At 49.5% G+C, this 21,214-nt stretch overlaps 1 protein-coding gene across 1 annotated transcript in view; it reads right to left on the bottom strand.

Moving 5' to 3' along the window:
• LOC144791012 (putative cation-transporting ATPase 13A4) overlaps window positions 1-21,214 on the bottom strand; it is a 315,251-nt gene that overhangs the window by 79,816 nt on the left and 214,221 nt on the right. The window contains exons 14-18 of the mRNA XM_078665643.1: window positions 20,708-20,858; window positions 18,612-18,701; window positions 10,485-10,641; window positions 6,248-6,356; window positions 5,397-5,521 (exon numbers count right to left, since the gene is read on the bottom strand). Coding sequence (XP_078521769.1) covers window positions 5,397-5,521; window positions 6,248-6,356; window positions 10,485-10,641; window positions 18,612-18,701; window positions 20,708-20,858 — 632 coding nt within the window. The remainder of the gene's footprint in view (window positions 1-5,396; window positions 5,522-6,247; window positions 6,357-10,484; window positions 10,642-18,611; window positions 18,702-20,707; window positions 20,859-21,214) is intronic.

Here is a 21,214-nt window from a genome sequence, read left to right as displayed (position 1 = left end):
GACTCTTTACACCCACAAGTCCCTCACATGGCCAGGAGGACTCTTTACACCCACACTTCCCTCACTCAGCCTGGACTCTTTACACCCACACTTCCCTCACTCAGCCTGGACTCTTTACATCCACACTTCCCTCACACAGCCTGGACTCTTTACACCCACAAGTCCCTCACACAGCTACGAATCTTTACACCCACACTTCCATCACACAGCCAGGAGAACTCTTTTCACCCACACTTCCATCACACAGCCAGGAGAATTCTTTACACCCACACTTCCCTCACTCAGCCTGGACTCTTTACACCCACACTTCCCTCACACAGCCTGGACTCTTTACACCCACACTTCCCTCACACAGCCTGGACTCTTTACACCCACAAGTCCCTCACATGGCCAGGAGGACTCTTTACACCCACACTTCCCTCACTCAGCCTGGACTCTTTACACCCACACTTCCCTCACACAGCCTGGACTCTTTACACCCACACTTCCCTCACACAGCCTGGACTCTTTACACCCACACTTCCCTCACACAGCCTGGACTCTTTACACCCACACTTCCCTCACTCAGCCTGGACTCTTTACACCCACACTTCCCTCACTCAGCCTGGACTCTTTACACCCACACTTCCCTCACACAGCCTGGACTCTTTACACCCACACTTCCCTCACACAGCCTGGACTCTTTACACCCACACTTCCCTCACACAGCCTGGACTCTTTACACCCACAAGTCCCTCACATGGCCAGGAGGACTCTTTACACCCACACTTCCCTCACTCAGCCTGGACTCTTTACACCCACACTTCCCTCACTCAGCCTGGAGTCTTTACACCCACACTTCCCTCACACAGCCTGGACTCTTTACACCCACACTTCCCTCACACAGCCGGGAGAACTCTTTACACCCAAACTTCCATCACACAGCCAGGAGAACTCTTTACACCCACACTTCCCTCACTCAGCCTGGACTCTTTACACCCACACTTCCCTCACACAGCCTGGACTCTTTACACCACACTTCCCTCACACAGCCTGGACTCTTTACACCCACAAGTCCCTCACATGGCCAGGAGGACTCTTTACACCCACACTTCCCCACACAGCCTGAACTCTTTACACCCACACTTCCCTCACTCAGCCTGGACTCTTTACTCCCACAAGTCCCTCACATGGCCAGGAGGACTCTTTACACCCACACTTCCCTCACACAGCCTGGACTCTTTACACCCACACTTCCCTCACACAGACTGGACTCTTTACACCCACACTTCCCTCACACAGCCTGGACTCTTTACACCCACAAGTCCCTCACATGGCCAGGAGGACTCTTTACACCCACACTTCCCTCACACAGCCTGGACTCTTTACACCCACATTTCCCTCACACAGCCTGGACTCTTTACACCCACAAGTCCCTCACATGGCCAGGAGGACTCTTTACACACACACTTCCCTCACTCAGCCTGGACTCTTTACACCCACACTTCCCTCACTCAGCCTGGACTCTTTACACCCACACTTCCCTCACAAAGCCTGGACTCTTTACACCCACACTTCCCCCACTCAGCCTGGACTCTTTACACCCACACTTCCCTCACACAGCCTGGACTCTTTACACCCACACTTCCCTCACTCAGCCTGGACTCTTTACACCCACACTTCCCTCACACAGCCTGGACTCTTTACACCCACAAGTCCCTCACACAGCCTGGAATCTTTACACCCACACTTCCATCACACAGCCAGGAGAACTCTTTTCACCCACACTTCCATCACACAGCCAAGAGAACTCTTTACACCCACACTTCCCTCACTCAGCCTGGACTCTTTACACCCACACTTCCCTCACACTGCCTGGACTCTTTACACCCACACTTCCCTCACACAGCCTGGACTCTTTACACCCACAAGTCCCTCACATGGCCAGGAGGACTCTTTACACCCACACTTCCCTCACTCAACCTGGACTCTTTACACCCACACTTCCCTCACTCAGCCTGGACTCTTTACACCCACACTTCCCTCACACAGCCTGGACTCTTTACACCCACACTTCCCTCACACAGCCTGGACTCTTTACACCCACACTTCCCTCACACAGCCTGGACTCTTTACACCCACACTTCCCTCACTCAGCCTGGACTCTTTACACCCACACTTCCCTCACTCAGCCTGGACTCTTTACACCCACACTTCCCTCACACAGCCTGGACTCTTTACACCCACACTTCCCTCACACAGCCTGGACTCTTTACACCCACAAGTCCCTCACATGGCCAGGAGGACTCTTTACACCCACACCTCCCTCACTCAGCCTGGACTCTTTACACCCACACTTCCCTCACTCAGCCTGGAGTCTTTACACCCACACTTCCCTCACACAGCCTGGACTCTTTACACCCCCACTTCCCTCACACAGCCTGGACTCTTTACACCCACACTTCCCTCACACAGCCTGGACTCTTTACACCCACAAGTCCCTCACATGGCCAGGAGGACTCTTTACACCCACACTTCCCTCACTCAGCCTGGACTCTTTACACCCACACTTCCCTCACACAGCCTGGACTCTTTACACCCACACTTCCCCACACAGCCTGGACTCTTTACACCCACACTTCCCTCACTCAGCCTGGACTCTTTACACCCACAAGTCCCTCACATGGCCAGGAGGACTCTTTACACCCACACTTCCCTCACACAGCCTGGACTCTTTACACCCACACTTCCCTCACACAGCCTGGACTCTTTACACCCACAAGTCCCTCACATGGCCAGGAGGACTCTTTACACCCACACTTCCCTCACTCAGCCTGGACTCTTTACACCCACACTTCCCTCACTCAGCCTGGAGTCTTTACACCCACACTTCCCTCACACAGCCTGGACTCTTTACACCCACAAGTCCCTCACACAGCTAGGAATCTTTACACCCACACTTCCCTCACACAGCCGGGAGAACTCTTTACACCCAAACTTCCATCACACAGCCAGGAGAACTCTTTACACCCACACTTCCCTCACTCAGCCTGGACTCTTTACACCCACACTTCCCTCACACAGCCTGGACTCTTTACACCCACACTTCCCTCACACAGCCTGGACTCTTTACACCCACACTTCCCTCACTCAGCCTGGACTCTTTACACCCACACTTCCCTCACACAGCCTGGACTCTTTACACCCGCAAGTCCCTCACACAGCTAGGAATCTTTACACCCACACTTCCCTCACACAGCCGGGAGAACTCTTTACACCCACACTTCCATCACACAGCCAGGAGAACTCTTTACACCCACACTTCCCTCACTCACCCAGGAGGACTCTTTACACCCACCACATGCAGTACTAGCAATGGTACAAGCTTTCCTTACTCATAGAACAGGTATAGCATGAAGGCGGTGTGGACAACTTGCAGCTGCTGTTGAAGCTTCCTTACACATACACACATGCACACACACACACACACACACACATGCACACCCACACACACGCGCATAGGACAAGAATAAGACCAATGCTGACTTACAGCGTTGTGATAAAACCTACGAAAAGGGACCATGCAGGTTTGTTTTTAGGGATTGCTCTCTGGCATTGTAAAAACGTTCGCTTTCATGAACTGGTCAGGGATGGGCAGCTCTGTGGGGGCTGAGGAGGAGGCAAGGATGTTGTCCATGGAAAGTGTGCAGAAAAGGAAGGGACAGTTGTGAGATTTTTCACAATAGGGCAGATTTACTTTTTAGAGAAACTGTATTTTAAATGTTATTTTTTAGTAATGAATCCACAAGCAGTTTCACCTGCCCTAGAAGTCCAGCGAGTCTGCACCTGGAGAGCTGTACCTGAAGGGGGTGCACTTCTAAACTCCTGGGAGTAAGCTGGCAGGAAGAAGGGAGACTCTAAGAGCTGCTGAGGATGCTGGTCCAGGGTCACTGAGAAACAGCCGCCACCTATCCAGCTGGTGCCATGTGTGTGCCTGAGGCGATGTGGGCACTGGAGTTAGGACCTGGTCTCTGAAGGTAGGAGAGCGGTGCCCCTGGGCACTGTCGGACAACTGGCGCCCCTGGGAGGGGGGCTCTGCCCGGTGAACCCTGACATGGTTTGAGGAACCACACACCAAGCCTGGAGGGATCACTCCTTGTTATCCAGGGCCCAAGTCTGCCAGGAAGGATCTTATCCGGCTCACCCTGGCCAAACCACAGGAAACTGATGCTCCTCGGCTCCTCGTGTGACGCAAGCTATCCTTGGAAGGTGGATCAACACACAGACGTAGGAAAGTAGTCTCCTGTCTCCTGGCTCAGACCCAGGAATCCTAGCAGAGGCAAGCTGCTTATACTTTCTTACTCTGAAACATAAATAGCCATTTTGAAACCCAAGCCAAGACATTTCTAAACTTCTAATTGTCGACATCTGAGAGGCTGACGCCACGCCAGGACATCACGGAGCAGTTGAGTGCAACTATATATTTTTCCAATTCCACTCCTTGATAAAGGCGGGAAATGAAAACATCCCTTATTGAAAACCCTTTCCATGCACTAGTCTGACTCCACCTCCGCCCCGTGGTGGAGCGAGAGGGTTCTGTGTATGTGACGAGCCTCTTGACCTTGCATCTCCATGTGTGTTGATCAACCACGAATGGCAAAGTGTTGGGTGTCCCCTGAAACGTAGATGTTCGTGGGAGCAGGCGACGGCAGATTGTGTGCTCAACTGGTCCTTACGGAACACTGAAGGTCTTTTGTGGAATGATCTCATGGCCTAGAGAAAAGAAGGCTCTCATCCTTAGGGTATAAGGACGTTCGGCATATCTTGGTCTTGTGACTAGGACCTCTGGGAATCACACCCATGGTGTCATGCTGGAAGACATTGAGACCCTGAATTATACTTTCATTCAAGGATCCTCCAAGTAACTTACTGAAGCCACAAAAATGGGGATCCAGGCGTGGAAGAGAACAGCTGCATTTACATCAAAGTTAGATATTTTTAGGCTACACGTAGGGGCCAATATCAGAATCTTCACCCATGGAGCTCAATTATTTGCGCTCTTTTAGAAAGTGTTGGAATACCTCAAATGCGTACACTATTGTGTCAGTGAATCTATGTTTGGAGGATAAATTAATGACCCTTAATCCTGTCCACCATGATCTTAACCCAAGTTTTGGCAGTTGGTCAAAAAGTGAATGAATCTGGGAAAATTGTGTTGATGTCATTGTGAAAGGTAAGAGATGGGTAATGCCTACATGTGAAGCCACCCGTGGTAAGCAAAGCCTTGAATCATCTTCTTACCCCACTTGATGAGGGCCCCACAACACCACACTGGTTCCCGCCATGAGTTTCCGATATAAAAACCAACACGTGGATATCTTCCAAGAAGATTTGTTTCAGTTGTTGACATGATTTACCTGTTACCATCACCGTTCGGATCTGGGCGGCGTTGAGCTCTTGTAAAACAGGTTTAGTTTCACTCTTCAGCTTGTTTTCTAATATTAAAAATCCAATAAATTCCATGTCTGATTCCGAATCTTCCCTTAATATAGAAAGAAATGCAAAGAATGAAAATGTAAACTGTTAAATGAATGATAAAGATCACACGCTGACAACCAATGCTCAGCAAACATAACTATAGCAAGAGCATGCAAAAATACTTGGTTTTTAAAAGAAGAACTAACAATACATTGTTAGGTGATCCTAAACCGATTCCTAAAATGTATACATGCTCTACATTCTTAGATTCACCCGAAAGGACATGTGTGTGTGTAAAATGCAACTTTCAAAAATGCAAATTTGTGCATGTTTGAAAGTTTTCTGTAAATTAGCACGAAGTCCAACTTCATGCTGATTTACCTCTTCCAAATTGCCAATGCGCAATTTTGAAATGATCATGCATTGCATTTAAGAAATATCAAAATGCGATTTCTTAAATGCAATCGCAATTTTAGAAATCGCAACATAATTGCGATTTCTAAAATTGCGAAAACATGATGCATTCCAATTTTGACAATTGTATTCGTAAACGGCCGAAAATTGAGATTCGCACCGTTTGCGAATGCAATTATCAATGATGCATGTGGGCAATAGTAGCTTGTGGATTTATTAAGTAAAAGAGGAATACATGTATGGAGATGCCTTGGAAAAGGATGGTTGGGATAAGCAAGTTTGAGATGGGGTGGCTCGCTCATTTGAACCCTTCCATCAACATGCTAGTGTAGTAAGTGATGCAAGGACTTAGAAAAGGTTTGAGTAGCAATCCTACCTTGAAAGAGCGGCAACGTCCTGCACCAGGAGCACTTTGTGGGCCAAGCCAATGACTCTGAAACCTTGCAATGTGTACAGCTCAAGTTCTGCTGCAAAACCTTTGGGGACTGCCAAGGTAAAAAGATAAAAGAAATAAAAACATGTAGGTTAGATATTATTTTCTTTCAAATCACATAATATTTGTCCAACGGGTAAGAGGATGTCATGTTACTTTTACACCTGTAATCAATCCATAGGCGAATATCACAGGTTTTAGATAACAATACTATGAGCTAATTTTTATCATGATGAAGAATATATTTCTGCACTGTTGGAACTTTCTAACTTGGGCAATGGAAGACCTCTTTCAACATGCTGAACCTTCCTCTCTCAACCACCCCTTGCACTAGGGAATGAACTCAATTTTTGGAAATGGTGGGCCAGATGTAGGACAGCCGAAATTACCACATTTCAGCCGTTACCGACCGGTATGAGGCTATTGAGATGTAGGGGCCAAATTCAAGCATTCGGTAATTTGAAGAATCAGTAAATTACCGAATTCTTAAATACCGATTCGGTAAATTACCGAACCCCTAATTTAGGGAGCACTCAAGCGAGTGCATTTTTCATCTAAGGATTCATTATTTACCACCAACTACGAATTGGTGGTAAATATCGAAAACCTGCAGTCAGGTGTAACGGGGAGAGTGCACCTTACAATCAGGTGTAACGGGGAGAGGGCACCTGCGTCCATTGTAACAGGGAGCGGGCACCTGCAGTCAGCTGTAACGGGAGAGGGCCCCTGCAGTCAGGTGTAACGGGGAGTGGACACCTGCAGTCAGGTGTAACGGGAGAGGGCACCTGCAGTCAGGTGTAACGGGGAGTGGACACCTGCAGTCAGGTGTAACGGGAGAGGGCACCTGCAGTCAGATGTAACGGGAGAGGGCACCTGCAGTCAGGTGTAACGAGGAGAGGGCACCTGCAGTCAGGTGTAACGGGAAGCGGGCACCTGCAGTCAGGTGTAACGGGGAGTGGACACCTGCAGTCAGGTGTAACGGGAGAGGGCACCTGCAGTCAGGTGTAACGGGGAGTGGACACCTGCAGTCAGGTGTAACGGGAGAGGGCACCTGCAGTCAGGTGTAACGATGAGAGGGCACCTGCAGTCAGGTGTAACGGGAAGCGGGCACCTGCAGTCAGGTGTAACGGGAGAGCGGGTACCTGCAGTCAGGTGTAATGGGGAGCGGGCACCTGCAGTCAGGTGTAACGGGAAGCGGGCACCTGTAGTCAGGTGTAACGGGGAGAGGGTACCTGCAGTCAGGTGTAAATGGGAAGCGGGCACCTGCAGTCAGGTGTAACGGGTAGCGGGCACCTGCAGTCAGGTGTAATGGGAAGCGGGCACCTGCAGTCAGGTGTAACGGGAGAGCGGGCACCTGCAGTCAGGTGTAACGGGAGAGCGGGTACCTGCAGTCAGGTGTAATGGGGAGCGGGCACCTGCAGTCAGGTGTAACGGGAAGCGGGCACCTGTAGTCAGGTGTAACGGGGAGAGGGTACCTGCAGTCAGGTGTAAATGGGAAGCGGGCACCTGCAGTCAGGTGTAATGGGGAGAGGGTACCTGCAGTCAGGTGTAACAGGGAGCGGGCACCTGCCGTCAGGTGTGATGAGGAGAGGGCACCTGCAGTCATGTGTAACAGGGAGCGGGCACCTGCAGTCAGGTGTAAATGGGAAGAGGGTACCTGCAGTCAGGTGTAACGGGGAGAGGGCACCTGCAGTCAGGTGTAACGGGAAGCGGGCACCTGCAGTCAGGTGTAACGGGGAGTGGGCACCTGCAGTCAGGTGTAAATGGGAAGAGGGTACCTGCAGTCAGGTGTAACGAGGAGAGGGCACCTGCAGTCAGGTGTAACGGGAGAGGGCACCTGCAGTCAGGTGTAACGGGGAGAGGACACCTGCAGTCAGGTGTAACGGGGAGTGGACACCTGCAGTCAGGTGTAACGGGAGAGGGCACCTGCAGTCAGGTGTAACGAGGAGAGGGCACCTGCAGTCAGGTGTAACGGGAAGCGGGCACCTGCAGTCAGGTGTAACGGGGAGTGGACATCTGCAGTCAGGTGTAACGGGAGAGGGCACCTGCAGTCAGATGTAACAGGGAGAGGGCAGCTGCAGGCAGGTGTAACGGGGAGAGGGCACCTGCAGTCAGGTGTAACAGGAAGCGGGCACCTGCAGTCAGGTGTAACGGGAGAGGGCACCTGCAGTCAGGTGTAACGGGAGAGGGCACCTGCAGTCAGGTGTAACGAGGAGAGGGCACCTGCAGTCAGGTGTAACGGGAAGTGGGCACCTGCAGTCAGGTGTAACGGGAGAGCGGGTACCTGCAGTCAAGTGTAATGGGGAGCGGGCACCTGCAGTCAGGTGTAACGGGAAGCGGGCACCTGTAGTCAGGTGTAACGGGGAGAGGGTACCTGCAGTCAGGTGTAAATGGGAAGCGGCACCTGCAGTCAGGTGTAACGGGGAGAGGGTACCTGCAGTCAGGTGTAACAGGGAGCGGGCACCTGCCGTCAGGTGTGATGAGGAGAGGGCACCTGCAGTCATGTGTAACGGGGAGCGGGCACCTGCAGTCAGGTGTAAATGGGAAGAGGGTACCTGCTGTCAGGTGTAACGGGGAGAGGGCACCTGCAGTTAGGTGTAACGGGAAGCGGGCACCTGCAGTCAGGTGTAACGGGGAGAGGGCACCTGCAGTCAGGTGTAATGGGGAGCGGGTACCTTACAATCAGGTGTAACGGGGAGAGGGCACCTGCAGTCAGGTGTAACAGGGAGCAGGCTCCTGCAGTCAGGTGTAATGGGAAGAGGGTACCTGCAGTCAGGTGTAAGGGAGAGCGGGCACCTGCAGTCAGGTGTAAGGGAGAGCGGGCACCTGCAGTCAGGTGTAAGGGAGAGCGGGCACCTGCAGTCAGGTGTAACAGGGAGCGGGCACCTGCAGTCAGGTGTAACGGGGAGCGGGCACCTGCAGTCAGGTGTAAATGGGAAGAGGGTCCCTGCAGTCAGGTGTAACGGGGAGAGGGCACCTGCAGTCAGGTGTAAATGGGAAGAGGGTACTTGCAGTCAGGTGTAACGGGAGAGGGCACCTGCAGTCAGGTGTAACAGGGAGAGGGCACCTGCAGTAAGGTGTAACGGGGAGCGGGCACCTGCAGTCAGGTGTAACGGGGAGCGGGCACCTGGAGTCAGGTGTAAATGGGAAGAGGGTACCTGCAGTCAGGTGTAACGGGAGAGGGCACCTGCAGTCAGGTGTAACAGGGAGAGGGCACCTGCAGTCAGGTGTAACGGGGAGAGGGCACCTGTAGTCAGGTGTAACGGGGAGAGGGCACCTGCAGTCAGGTGTAACGGGAGAGGGCACCTGCAGTCAGGTGTAAATGGGAAGAGGGCACCTGCAGTCAGGTGTAACGGGAGAGGGCACCTGCAGTCAGGTGTAACGGGGAGAGGGCAGCTGCAGTCAGGTGTAACGGGAGAGGGCACCTGCAGTCAGGTGTAACGGGGAGAGGGCACCTGTAGTGAGGTGTAACGGGGAGAGGTCACCTGCAGTCAGGTGTGATGAGGAGAGGGCACCTGAAGTCAGTTGTAACGGGGAGAGGGCACCTGCAGTCAGATGTAACAGGGAGAGGGCAGCTGCAGGCAGGTGTACCGGGGAGAGGGGACCTGCAGTCAGGTGTAACGGGGAGAGGGCACCTGCAGTCAGATGTAACAGGGAGCGGGCACCTGCAGTCAGGTGTAACGGGGAGAGGGCAGCTGCAGTCAGATGTAACGGGGAGAGGGCATCTACAGTCAGGTGTAACGGGGAGCAGGCACCTGCAGTCAGGTGTAAATGGGAAGAGGGCACCTGCGTCCGTTGTAACAGGGAGCGGGCACCTGCAGTCAGGTGTAACGGGGAGCGGGCACCTGCAGTCAGGTGTAAGGGGGAGCGGGCAACTGCAGTCAGGTGTAACGGGGAGAGGGCAGCTGCAGTCAGGTGTAACAGGGAGAAGGCACCTGCAGTCAGATGTAACAGGGAGAGGGCAGCTGCAGTCAGATGTAACGGGGAGAGGGCAGCTGCAGTCAGGTGTAACGGGAGAGGGCACCTGCAGTCAGGTGTAACGTGAAGTGGGCACCTGCAGACAGGTGTAAATGGGAAGAGGGCACCTGCGTCCGTTGTAACAGGGAGCGGGCACCTGCAGTCAGGTGTAACAGGAGAGGGCACCAGCAGTTTACATTCAATGAACCAGGAAAGCTGTTACCTGTGTCCGTCTTGCAGAAGCTGGCCACCATCTCAGGTGCTCCCTTCATGTAGACCTCAAGGTCACGTCCACCTATCACCCGGGTGATGACGGACATCCGCTGGAGCTTGGAGGAGAACGGATACTGGCGTAAAACGACTATCCCCTGCACCGGAACCTGGGAGAGAAACATCCTTTGGGTGAATGCGTGTGTAAAATTGCAGTGCAGTAGCATAACAAATGTTATGTATTTAAAAGAAAATGTACTACTAATTACTTTATTCAGTGGTTTAAATTAGGTAACCAAAGCAGTTTTCTCTTCAAAAAATGTTTTGGGAATTAAAGAATGTCTACATTGGTGCATTGTATTTTGTTGCATCTAGAGCATGGAATATTCGAATGTGCAAAGCCACACATAATAAATGCACATTGTATGTGGTTTAAATATCACGGAAAGAAAGACAAATAGAATAATAGTAAAATTAGATCAGAGTCATCTCACCAGTGCCAGCCTTTTAAGACACTTAGGGCCGGATTCACAGAACTAACTTAAGACCAAATCCTAAACTTACTACCTTTTTGGTACACCCCCGCGCCGCACGGCCACCAGCTGCTGCATGTGCCCCCAGTGCCTGCCTCTGCCTCAGCGCCGGCCTCGCTGCCGCCTTGAGCGATCCCCGTTGGTTTTCTCCCGTTTTTGCCCGACATTTGTGCTTGTTTCTTTGTGTGCCGTAAGATCGTCAGCGTAACTGTTTTCTCCCGCTTTTGCCCGACATTTGTGCTTGTTTCTTTGTGTGCCGTAAGATCGTCAGCTTAACTGTTTTCTCCCGCTTTTGCCCGACATTTGTGCTTGTTTCTTTGTGTGCCGTAAGATCGTCAGCTTAACTGTTTTCACCCGTTTTGACCAGAATTGTTGCCTGTATTTTTCTGTGCCGTCGCCTCTTAGTGTTTTGACCCCCATTGTGCATTGTGCCTGTCTCCTTCCTGATTGCCCGCCTACCTCGCCGCCCTCCGCTCTCCCTCCCCGCTCCCGCTTCCCGCCACCGCCATTAGCCCCGCCCCTTTCTCTTCTGTTCCCTCCCTGCTCCCGCCTCCCAGCTGCTCCGCCCACCCGCGCACTTGGCCTTAAATGGCGACCGTGCGAACGCGCAGCGGTCACGCGCAGCGGGCGCGCCGATTGTGCGCCGAAGGCGCGCCAAAGGTAAGCCCGTCTGCGCCCGTCCGCGACCGGATCGTGACCAGCGCCAGGACCCCTGGTCCCCGAGGACCCCGACCGACTCGCCTGACGTACTCCGCCGCCACCCTCACCGCACTCAACACCGGCCGACTCCCAGATTGCCACCAAGCCACACCACGACGCACCAACGGACCTTTCAGCTGCCACGCCTGCAAGTTCTCCTGCATCCGGACCAGCCTCGCACCAGCACCCGCTAAGTCTAACGCCAGCAGCACCCACCTCAAGTGCATCCTGCTCAACACCCGCTCCGTCCACAGACACGCCATCGAACTCTGGAACCTTCTAGACGCCACAGCCCCTGACGTTGCCTTCCTCACGGAGACCTGGATGAACGCCTCTTCAGCTCCCGACATCGCCATCGCTATCCCAGAGGGCTACAAGATCGTCCGGAGGGACCGAAACGCCAACCAGATGGGAGGAGGCATCGCCATCATCCACAGGAACACCATCCGTCTCACGACCAGCACCGACAACACCCTGACCAGCGCCGAACACCTGCATTTCCAGATCCACACCAACCCGAACACCACCCTCAGAGGCACCCTGATCTACCGACCCCCCGGACCACGCACCCAATTCAGCGAGGACATCGCCGACTTCGTCAGCCCGCATGCCCTCCCCTCCGCCGACTACATCCTCCTGGGAGACCTCAACTTCCATCTGGAGAACAACAACGACCACAACACCAGCACCCTGCTCGACAACCTCGCCAACCTGGGACTGAAGCAACTGGTGTCCACCCCCACCCACCTCGCCGGACACACACTCGACGCAGTCTTCGCTTCCAGCACAGACATCGACTTCAGCCACGCCACAGAGCTTCAATGGACGGACCACAGATGCGTCCACTTCACCTTCAAGAGAACGACGACCCACCACCACCAGCAACAGGCCGCCCGCAGAAGCTGGAGCAAGATCACAGCAGACCAACTCGCCACCTCCCTGAGCCAGCACCCTCCTGCCAGCACAGCGGACCCCAGCCAGGCCGCTGACAACCTCACAAAGTGGATCAGCAACTGCGCGGACGAACTCGCCCCACTGAGGACCCCGCCTAGCAGACCCGGCAGCAAGAAGGCTCCATGGTTCACCGACGAACTCAAGAGCTCCAAGAAGAACTGCCGAGCCCTCGAGAAAGTCTGGAGAAGGGAACCGACACCGGACAACAGGACCTCCTTCAAGCTGGCCACCCGGAAACACCACCAGCTGATCCGCGCCGCCAAGAAAACAGCATTCAAGGACAGGTTGGACAACAACGCACACAACTGCAAGGAACTCTTCAACATTGTGAAAGAGCTTTCCAACCCCAGCGCAGGAAACAACGACATCACCCATCGCAAGACCTCTGCAACTCCCTGGCTTCATACTTCCACAACAAGATCGCGGACATACACAACAGCTTCAACAACCAACCAACGCACACCATGACCGAACAACCACCCCCCACCACCACCCTCCACGCCTGGACCCCGATCAGCACCGAAGACACCATCCGCACGATGAACTCCATCCACTCCGGATCACCGACCGACCCCTGCCCGCACCACGTCTTCAACAAGGCCGACGCTGTCATCGCACCCCACCTGCGAGACATCATCAACACATCCTTCGACACCACCATCTTCCCTGAGAGCTGGAAACACGCCGAACTCAGCGCTCTACTCAAGAAACCAACAGCGGACCCCACCGACCTCAAGAACTACCGCCCCATCTCACTCCTCCCGTTTCCAGCCAAAGTCATCGAGAAGACCGTCAACAAGCAGATGGCCGCCTTCCTCGAGACGAACGGATCCCTCGACCCCTCTCAGTCCGGCTTCCGAGCCAATCACAGCACCGAGACCGCCCTCATCGCCGCCACCGATGACATCCGCGCCCTGATGGACAATGGAGAAACAGCGGCCCTCATCCTCCTAGACCTCTCCGCGGCATTCGACACGGTCTGCCACCGCACCCTAGTACGGCGCCTCAGCAACATCGGAATCCAGGACAAGGCGCTGGAATGGATCATCTCCTTCCTCGACGGAAGAACACAGAGAGTCCGCCTACCACCGTACAAGTCAGAGGCCTCCGAAGTCATCTGTGGCGTCCCTCAAGGATCATCTCTGAGCCCCACCCTCTTCAACGTCTACATGAGCCCCCTCGCGGCCATCGTACGCAAACACAACCTCAGCATAATCTCCTACGCCGACGACACCCAGCTGATCCTCTCCCTGACCAACGACCCCACCGCCGCCAGAGCCAACCTGCACGAAGGGATGAAAGAGGTAGCCGAGTGGATGACGACCAGCCGCCTGAAACTGAACTCGGACAAGACGGAGGTCCTCATCCTGGGCCCCTCACCCTCCGCCTGGGACGACTCCTGGTGGCCTCCCGCCCTGGGCACCGCACCCAAACCGACAGACCATGCACGCAACCTGGGCTTCATCCTGGACTCCTCCCTCTCCATGACCAGGCAAGTCAACAACGTCTCCTCAGCGTGCTTCAACATCCTACGCATGCTACGGAAGATCTTCTGGTGGATCCCCACCGAGACCAGGAAGATCGTCACCCAGGCCCTCGTCACCAGCCGACTGGACTACGGCAACGCCCTCTACGCCGGTACCACCGCCAAGCTCCAGAAGAGACTCCAGCGGATCCAGAACGCCTCAGCCAGACTCATCCTCGACATCCCACGAACCAATCACATCTCCGGACATCTGAGAGACCTTCACTGGCTCCCCGTCAACAAAAGAATCACCTTCCGCCTCCTCACCCACGCACACAAAGCCCTACACGACCAAGGCCCGAGCTACCTCAACAGCCGAGTCAACTTCTACGCTCCCAAACGCCACCTCCGATCAGCCAACCACGCCCTCGCCGCCGTCCCCCGCATCCGAAGAGCGACTACAGGAGGAAGGTCCTTCTCCTACCTGGCTGCCAAGACCTGGAACTCCCTGCCGACCGACCTGCGCCTGACCCAAGACCACCTCTCCTTCAGGAAGAAGCTGAAGACCTGGCTGTTCGAGCAGTAGCGGCACCCCCCCCCCCCCCCCAGCGCCTTGAGACCCTACGGGTATGTAGGGCGCTTTACAAGTGTCATTGATTGATTGATTGATAGAAGGCACTTACTCATTTTGGTATTCACAGAAGTAAGGACTCCTAACTTTCAGACTCCTAAAGGCCTTCTGTAAATACCGAAATTCTTATAGTTAGGATTCTTCTCAGTTTAGTAGAAGTAAAGTTAGGACTCCTAACTTTAGGACTCCTAAATGCCTTCTGTGAATACAGAAAGTCTTAAAGTTAGGATTTTTCTCAGTTTAGGAGTAGTAAAGTTAGGAGTCCTAACTTTACTACTCCTAAACTGAGAAAAATCCTAATTTTAAGACTTTTGATATTCACAGAAGGTATTTAGGAGTCCTAAAGCTAGGACTCCTAACTTCTGTGAATACCGAAATGAGTAAGTGACTTCTGTGAATACCAAAATGGTAGTAAGGTTAGGACTTTGTCTTAAGTTAGTTCTGTGAACCGGGCCCATTGCTATTGTCAGTAAAAAGTAGCTGAGGCCATAAGATGTGTATTCACCAGGACACATGAGCATTTACACTGGATAGGGACTACAAGCAACTGAGGTCCCACACCCTTATTCCAGGGCACTCACCCACCATCTTCAGGCAATGGCAGCATGGCTGAGCTCTGTACAGATGGCCAACACACTGCTCTCAATGTCATTCACTTCTTCATGGCTCTGTCCTAAAGGGAACCAAAAGGAGGAAGCGGTCGAGCTTCTCTGAGGACTGAGGTGTGCTGTGGCGGTTCGTCCAGAGGTCTCAATGGACCGGGGAAAGCTGGACAAAGGTGGGCGCACTATTCTGGTGCCAGAGGTCTGCACACACATCTGCATACTGAAGGTGGCAGTGGCAAGAAGGAGCATTGCTGTTGGATTCTCTGCCATATTATAAAATATCACTCCTTCCTTATCCCACTGATTTCACCAATTAAATCATACTTTAGTTGATCAACTGAGTTCAGGCTGATTGCTCATTACTGATTGGTAAATTGGTATCTTGAGATATTTTGAATCAATCTGCTACTGTCATTTCACTGCACATTATTAACCAATAATTACAATAATACACCTCTGGTTATTTTCCTTGTCCTATTTTAGCGACTGTGTTTTTGCTTTGACAGAACCACCATCATTCACAATAAATAAACAAGTGTACGATATTTGATGTTTTGTGGATATTGTGATCTTTGGTGTGCCTCCACACACTGGTACCCTTTTATTCAATATTTGTTTACTGCAGGATTTCCTTATATTTAAAAGCCTGATTCCTAAAGAGTCTTATTGCATCTAGAAAATAAAGGACACAGTTAGTAGAAGGGTGCGCACTCCTAATACACTCATAATATTAATTACTATTATGTCTCACAGCACATCATCCAGACTTTAAGGCAGCTCCTTCCAGTCACCGGTCCCTTAGACGCAGCATTCATTGCATTGGCCAATCCCTGAGGATCAGCTGCATCTATCTTTGGCGGGGAGAGTGGGAATCAGCAGACGAGGCAACCGAGTCACGTATTAATGTCAATGACAACCGTTGTGGGCGGCCATTACAAGGTAAAGCATTGTCAAGTTTTAGCTTCTGATCTGCATCCCCTGATCTTACCCATGTTGCTCAGCAGAGTTGTTTTCATATTCCATGATCACAAATAGATGTTTAAGAATCTGTTGGCAATCCCAGAATTTTAGATGCAAGAATTTCTCAAAACCAAATATTACACATGTTGACAGCCATCAGTGACTGTAGTCTTTCTTCTTCTCTTCTAATGGTTGATTAAAAGTAGAATAGTTTTCTATGTTGTCTTTATCTATAAGAATAGGAACAGCAGGTAGATCCATTGTTACTGTGGTCAATAATGTTTACGTCAAAGCAAACCTTACATCTTCCAGACAATGTTCAACTCATGACCAGCTAAATGACATCAGTAATTTCATCATCAAAGACATATGACACTGGTCCTCAGCGTGTCGCTCACGGCTTTGCATAGCGTTGCCTGTCTGGCAATCTGTACAGCTATGTCCATCTCAGTGTTGCTCTGGGCATCCATTTGCTGTCTTTTAAAGAGGAGGCTGCCGAGGGTGTCCTGGTCGCTTCTGCTCCCTTTAGCTACCCACCCAACACTTGCTTCCTGAGGCCGCTGAACGATTTACAAAGGTTTGAGGATCCTAGTTTCTGAGGTATTAAAGCCTGGTTGCCTTTAATGGTGAGATGCCCCCTTGAAAAGGAAGCCGTAAGATTTCTGCTGAGATCCCCACGAGAAGTCAAGAGCGGAGGCCACCAGAGGGCTGCTTATGAGATCATCGCGGGAAGGATGAGACTGAGACAGAATATCTCTACTTCTCCGGACTTCCAGCTGTTAGCACTAGACCTGCCGCGTTGACTCTGTCGTGACAGTGCTGATGTCTTCTTGGTGAGCAGACCGCGCAGTGGAACGCAGCGTCAGATAATCACCACAGAAGGTTTGACTTCCGTGAAGTGGCTATACTCAATGAGTCGCAGCCCAGGCAAGGACCGGGTGCTGCTGCTCTGAAGAGATCCTTGTAAAGTTTGTGAAGTGTGTCTAGCATCCTTATGGAAGATCTTCCTGGTCATCCTAACAATTTTTCACAAACTTATAGAACTAATGTGCTATCTAATGTATTTTATACCATTGTATCTTCCCAAACCTCCTTGGGTAGACCATACTTGTCACCCACCATAAAGGGTATTTTTCTCCTACCTTTTTTTGAACAATGTTAATAAATTGTTTTCCTCTACATTTATTAGAAGGTAAAACAGGGAGAAGTCCCACCTCTTCCAAGTAAAGTGATTTACAATTCTACCAATGAAATATTAAAGAGCCTCTCTGCGTAATTATGCTGGCTGCAGAAATATGTATAAAGAATGGAGAATTTACCCTCACACACAATTCTGGACTGCTGCTTAAAACCGGATTTAGGTTTCCTTTCGACCATAAACTCAACTTCCTTTCCGGTCAGTTATGATCCTCTGTACATGTTTGGGTGTGACTAAATTGTATGAATCAAGGTTTCTCCAAATTCATGGCAATATCAGCCTCCTTTACCCACTCGCGACTTGATTTTGATATCTATTGTCTATCTTTTATGTTCTTTTGAACACTTATATTACTAGAATGGCACAATGAATAAGTGATACTAATGTTTAAAATAACATTGATTTGCATTGCTCTATCATCATTTCCTATTGTGCAGTTATATATTTAATTGTTTTGCTCTGTACCATTTTATTAAATATGGTAGATATTTTTCATTGCAGATTTTTCACAAATGTAGTTACCAAGCTATTATCAGGATTCTATATTAAAGTTTGGTATTTCTTTAGAGTTATTGGTGTCACTTCATGGTGAGTAAGATTTAAGTTATATTATTTATACTTTTTCAGAAGTATGGTTGTTCTTATTGGTGCTGTTTATATTAATAATGATTAGATTATTATTAATAATTAGATTAATGATGTTAAAGACAATAGCATTCGTTTTATTATATAGTAATTGATTAAACATATTTGATAGTTTTAAGTTAATATTAATTTAAAATTTTAATTAAGTATTAGTATCATTATAATTAATATTATTAATAAAAACTTCTATCAGAATTTTGTTTACCTTTTCTTAGACTTTATAAATTATTGAATCATTTGGTGTTCAGTCTGAGAGAGAAGGCTCCAGACAAAATGACCTTTTCCACCATATTACAAGATGCCTATCTTTCAAATTCACTTGTTGCTAAACTAAGACTGGAGTGAACCACTGTGCAATGTGCTTATTTGAGTCCAGTGTATGGCAGGGTGTGCCCAGAGGGCAGCTGTTTGTTAAGTACATTTTTGTACACATCTTATCGGTAACCTTACCTTGCGTACGGCAGCAGCTCCAGGTCTAACCACCACGGCAGATGTTGGGACATCTTCTCGTTCAGGTGATGAGTTAGAATCTACAATCTCCTGTTAAAATAGCGTTAAAAGGTTAGTGAGTGAGGGCGAGGAAGGGAGTTAATGTGAGGGATTTTGAGAACAAGTGAATGTAACAATGAGTGAATCAGTCAATCAGCGTCAGCGCATGAGCAGGGAATGAGTTTATGTATGGAAGTGAGTGAGTAATTTAGTAAATCAGGAAGTAAATGAGTGAATGAGTGAGGATGGTACTCAAATGAGACTTGTTGAGCTGGATGTGAAAGGAGAATATGAAGGAGGCAAAAATTAATAAAATAAACCTGTTAACAGCAGATTGTAAATCAAGTCTATACTCAAAATATAATAATATGCTTTATTGGTTGGACATTAGCCATGAAATATAAAAGCCTCCAGTACAATACAATAGAAAAGCCTCCATTCTAAATTGAATAGTATATTTTATTGGTAGGATATAACTGATACACTCTAACAGTTTCGATTTTAAACATAATATTATATTTTATTGCATTGACATAAGTCTTACATTGTACAACCATATATTTTATAGGTTGACTGTAAAATGTGCAATATGAAAGCCTCCTGTTTAAATTTAATAATATATTTTATTGGTTGGACATAAATCATACAATATAAAAGCCAACACTTTAAATGTCATATACGAGATAAACTACCCCCTGCCGTACATTAAGAGGATAGTCCATAACCATAGAGAGGAACGAGGCCGAAAGCTGAGTTCCTTTATAAGGTTATGGTACTACGAGGTGACTTGCAATATCCTAATCATGTGGGGGTACTTTATCACGTATAATACATGGTCACACAATCACCTTTTCCACAAAACATTTAAAACCTTGGTGCATAGCTCTTTCATGTGAAAGAGAGCATGTTTGCAAAAATGAAGAATACAAATAGAACACATAGCGCAAAATTAGACACATCAAAAATCTGGATGATATTTGTTGCAAAAAGATATCTGAAACAGTTCAATACAACTCAGTTTACAAAACAATAGTTGGAGTAGCTCGTAATGTATAGAAACATGCAGAAAGGTTCTAACTTTACTATAATTATCTAAGGAGTGAAAATAATAAAAAAAAGTTCTTTGTGCTTGCCTCCGTAAGCTAGAAAATTAGAGCAGAAGTTACAAAAGCAACATTTTATTTTTGTTGCTTTCAACAGCTCTTTGTGACCTGGCCTGCTTTTCACCTGGCTCTGACCAAAGTCATTGTGACATCAGAACTCAAATGTAATAACTTATTACAGTTGAGTTTTGACGTCTTTTCTTTATAATCTTCGACTGGATGCATCACAAGTCATTGACTATAAATAAAATAGAGATGGCGGGTTATAGGGGATTGCAGATCCACATAATATAATATGTTTCATTGGTTGGACGTAAGCCACACAGTATAAAAGTTTCCAGTTTGCAGTCAATGCTTTATGAAGGGACAGTGCAGACTCAGAAGCTGATTGAAGCTAATTCGTATCAGTTGTGGACACCTAAAGAGCAAATGTAGAAAAAGCACCTTGGCCCACTAGGGTTTAAAAACTAGCCAAGTACCAAAAACAAATAAAAGAGTTGTGGTTGATGAAAATATCTGAGATTATCTGAGCAAAGCCAAGCTCCTCAATATTTACCCACAAGTTCCCTAAGGACAGAGGCGGAGTTGGATTTGGATTAGAAGCCTACAAGCTCCCAACTGAAGGATTCTACTCATGTAAGAGCAGCCGCAGTGCTTCTCAACACGCCTGAACCCTCAGAAAGCACCCTGTTTGATCTACTGCTGGGGATAACTGGTGAAGGGACCATGAACCTTCTACTAACATCTGAAGGTTTGATGTCGACAGGTCCATTGATGGGAATGACCAATGCAGAGGATAACTGAGCGTTAGCCATCGAATTAATGGTTTGATCACTAACCAAGATATTGAGTGTTTCCTCATAAATTCTTGAACATGAAGGAAAAAAAGCTGCAAAAGCTACCCCTCTCAGTCAAGCCCATGTTGTGCATTAAGGTGCTCAAGTGTTGGCTCACCCATCCTATGGCGTCAAACATCTTCAGGTCCAGGGGGTCGCCCTGTATCTCTCCATCCAGTATGATCAGCGAGTGACAACTCGCCATAGCGCCCAGCAGCGGTCCCCACGGTAAGGCACTGCTGAGGGGGAACTTCTCAACCATCTGAAAGCTAATGAAGAACTTGAATTCATATATCTGGTGTTCATAAAAAACCTCTACATATTCACATTTCAGAAATACTAATAGGTAATATGTGTATTAAACATTTTTAGGGGTTTGTGTGCTGGAGAGAAGCCAGATGGTGAGACCCAGAACACATTAAGCCTCCTCGCCTCTAGCATAAGGCATGTTGGGACAACTTTGTGTTTAAAGACAAGTGACCCCTCCCTTCCACACACACTTTTTACTCTCCCTTGTTCCCTGCAACTACCATCCTTGACATCGAAGAAAGGTAATTGCTCTTCAAGCCTTAGCTCCTCGCCTTCTGCTTTAAGGCACTTATCACTGTGCGCAGAGTTGATGGGA

The sequence above is a fragment of the Lissotriton helveticus genome, chromosome 11, assembly GCF_964261635.1.
Source record: "Lissotriton helveticus chromosome 11, aLisHel1.1, whole genome shotgun sequence".
Classification (NCBI taxonomy): domain Eukaryota; kingdom Metazoa; phylum Chordata; class Amphibia; order Caudata; family Salamandridae; genus Lissotriton; species Lissotriton helveticus.
The sequence above is the reverse complement of the archived record's forward strand: the minus strand, read 5'-3'. Positions and strand labels throughout refer to the sequence as shown.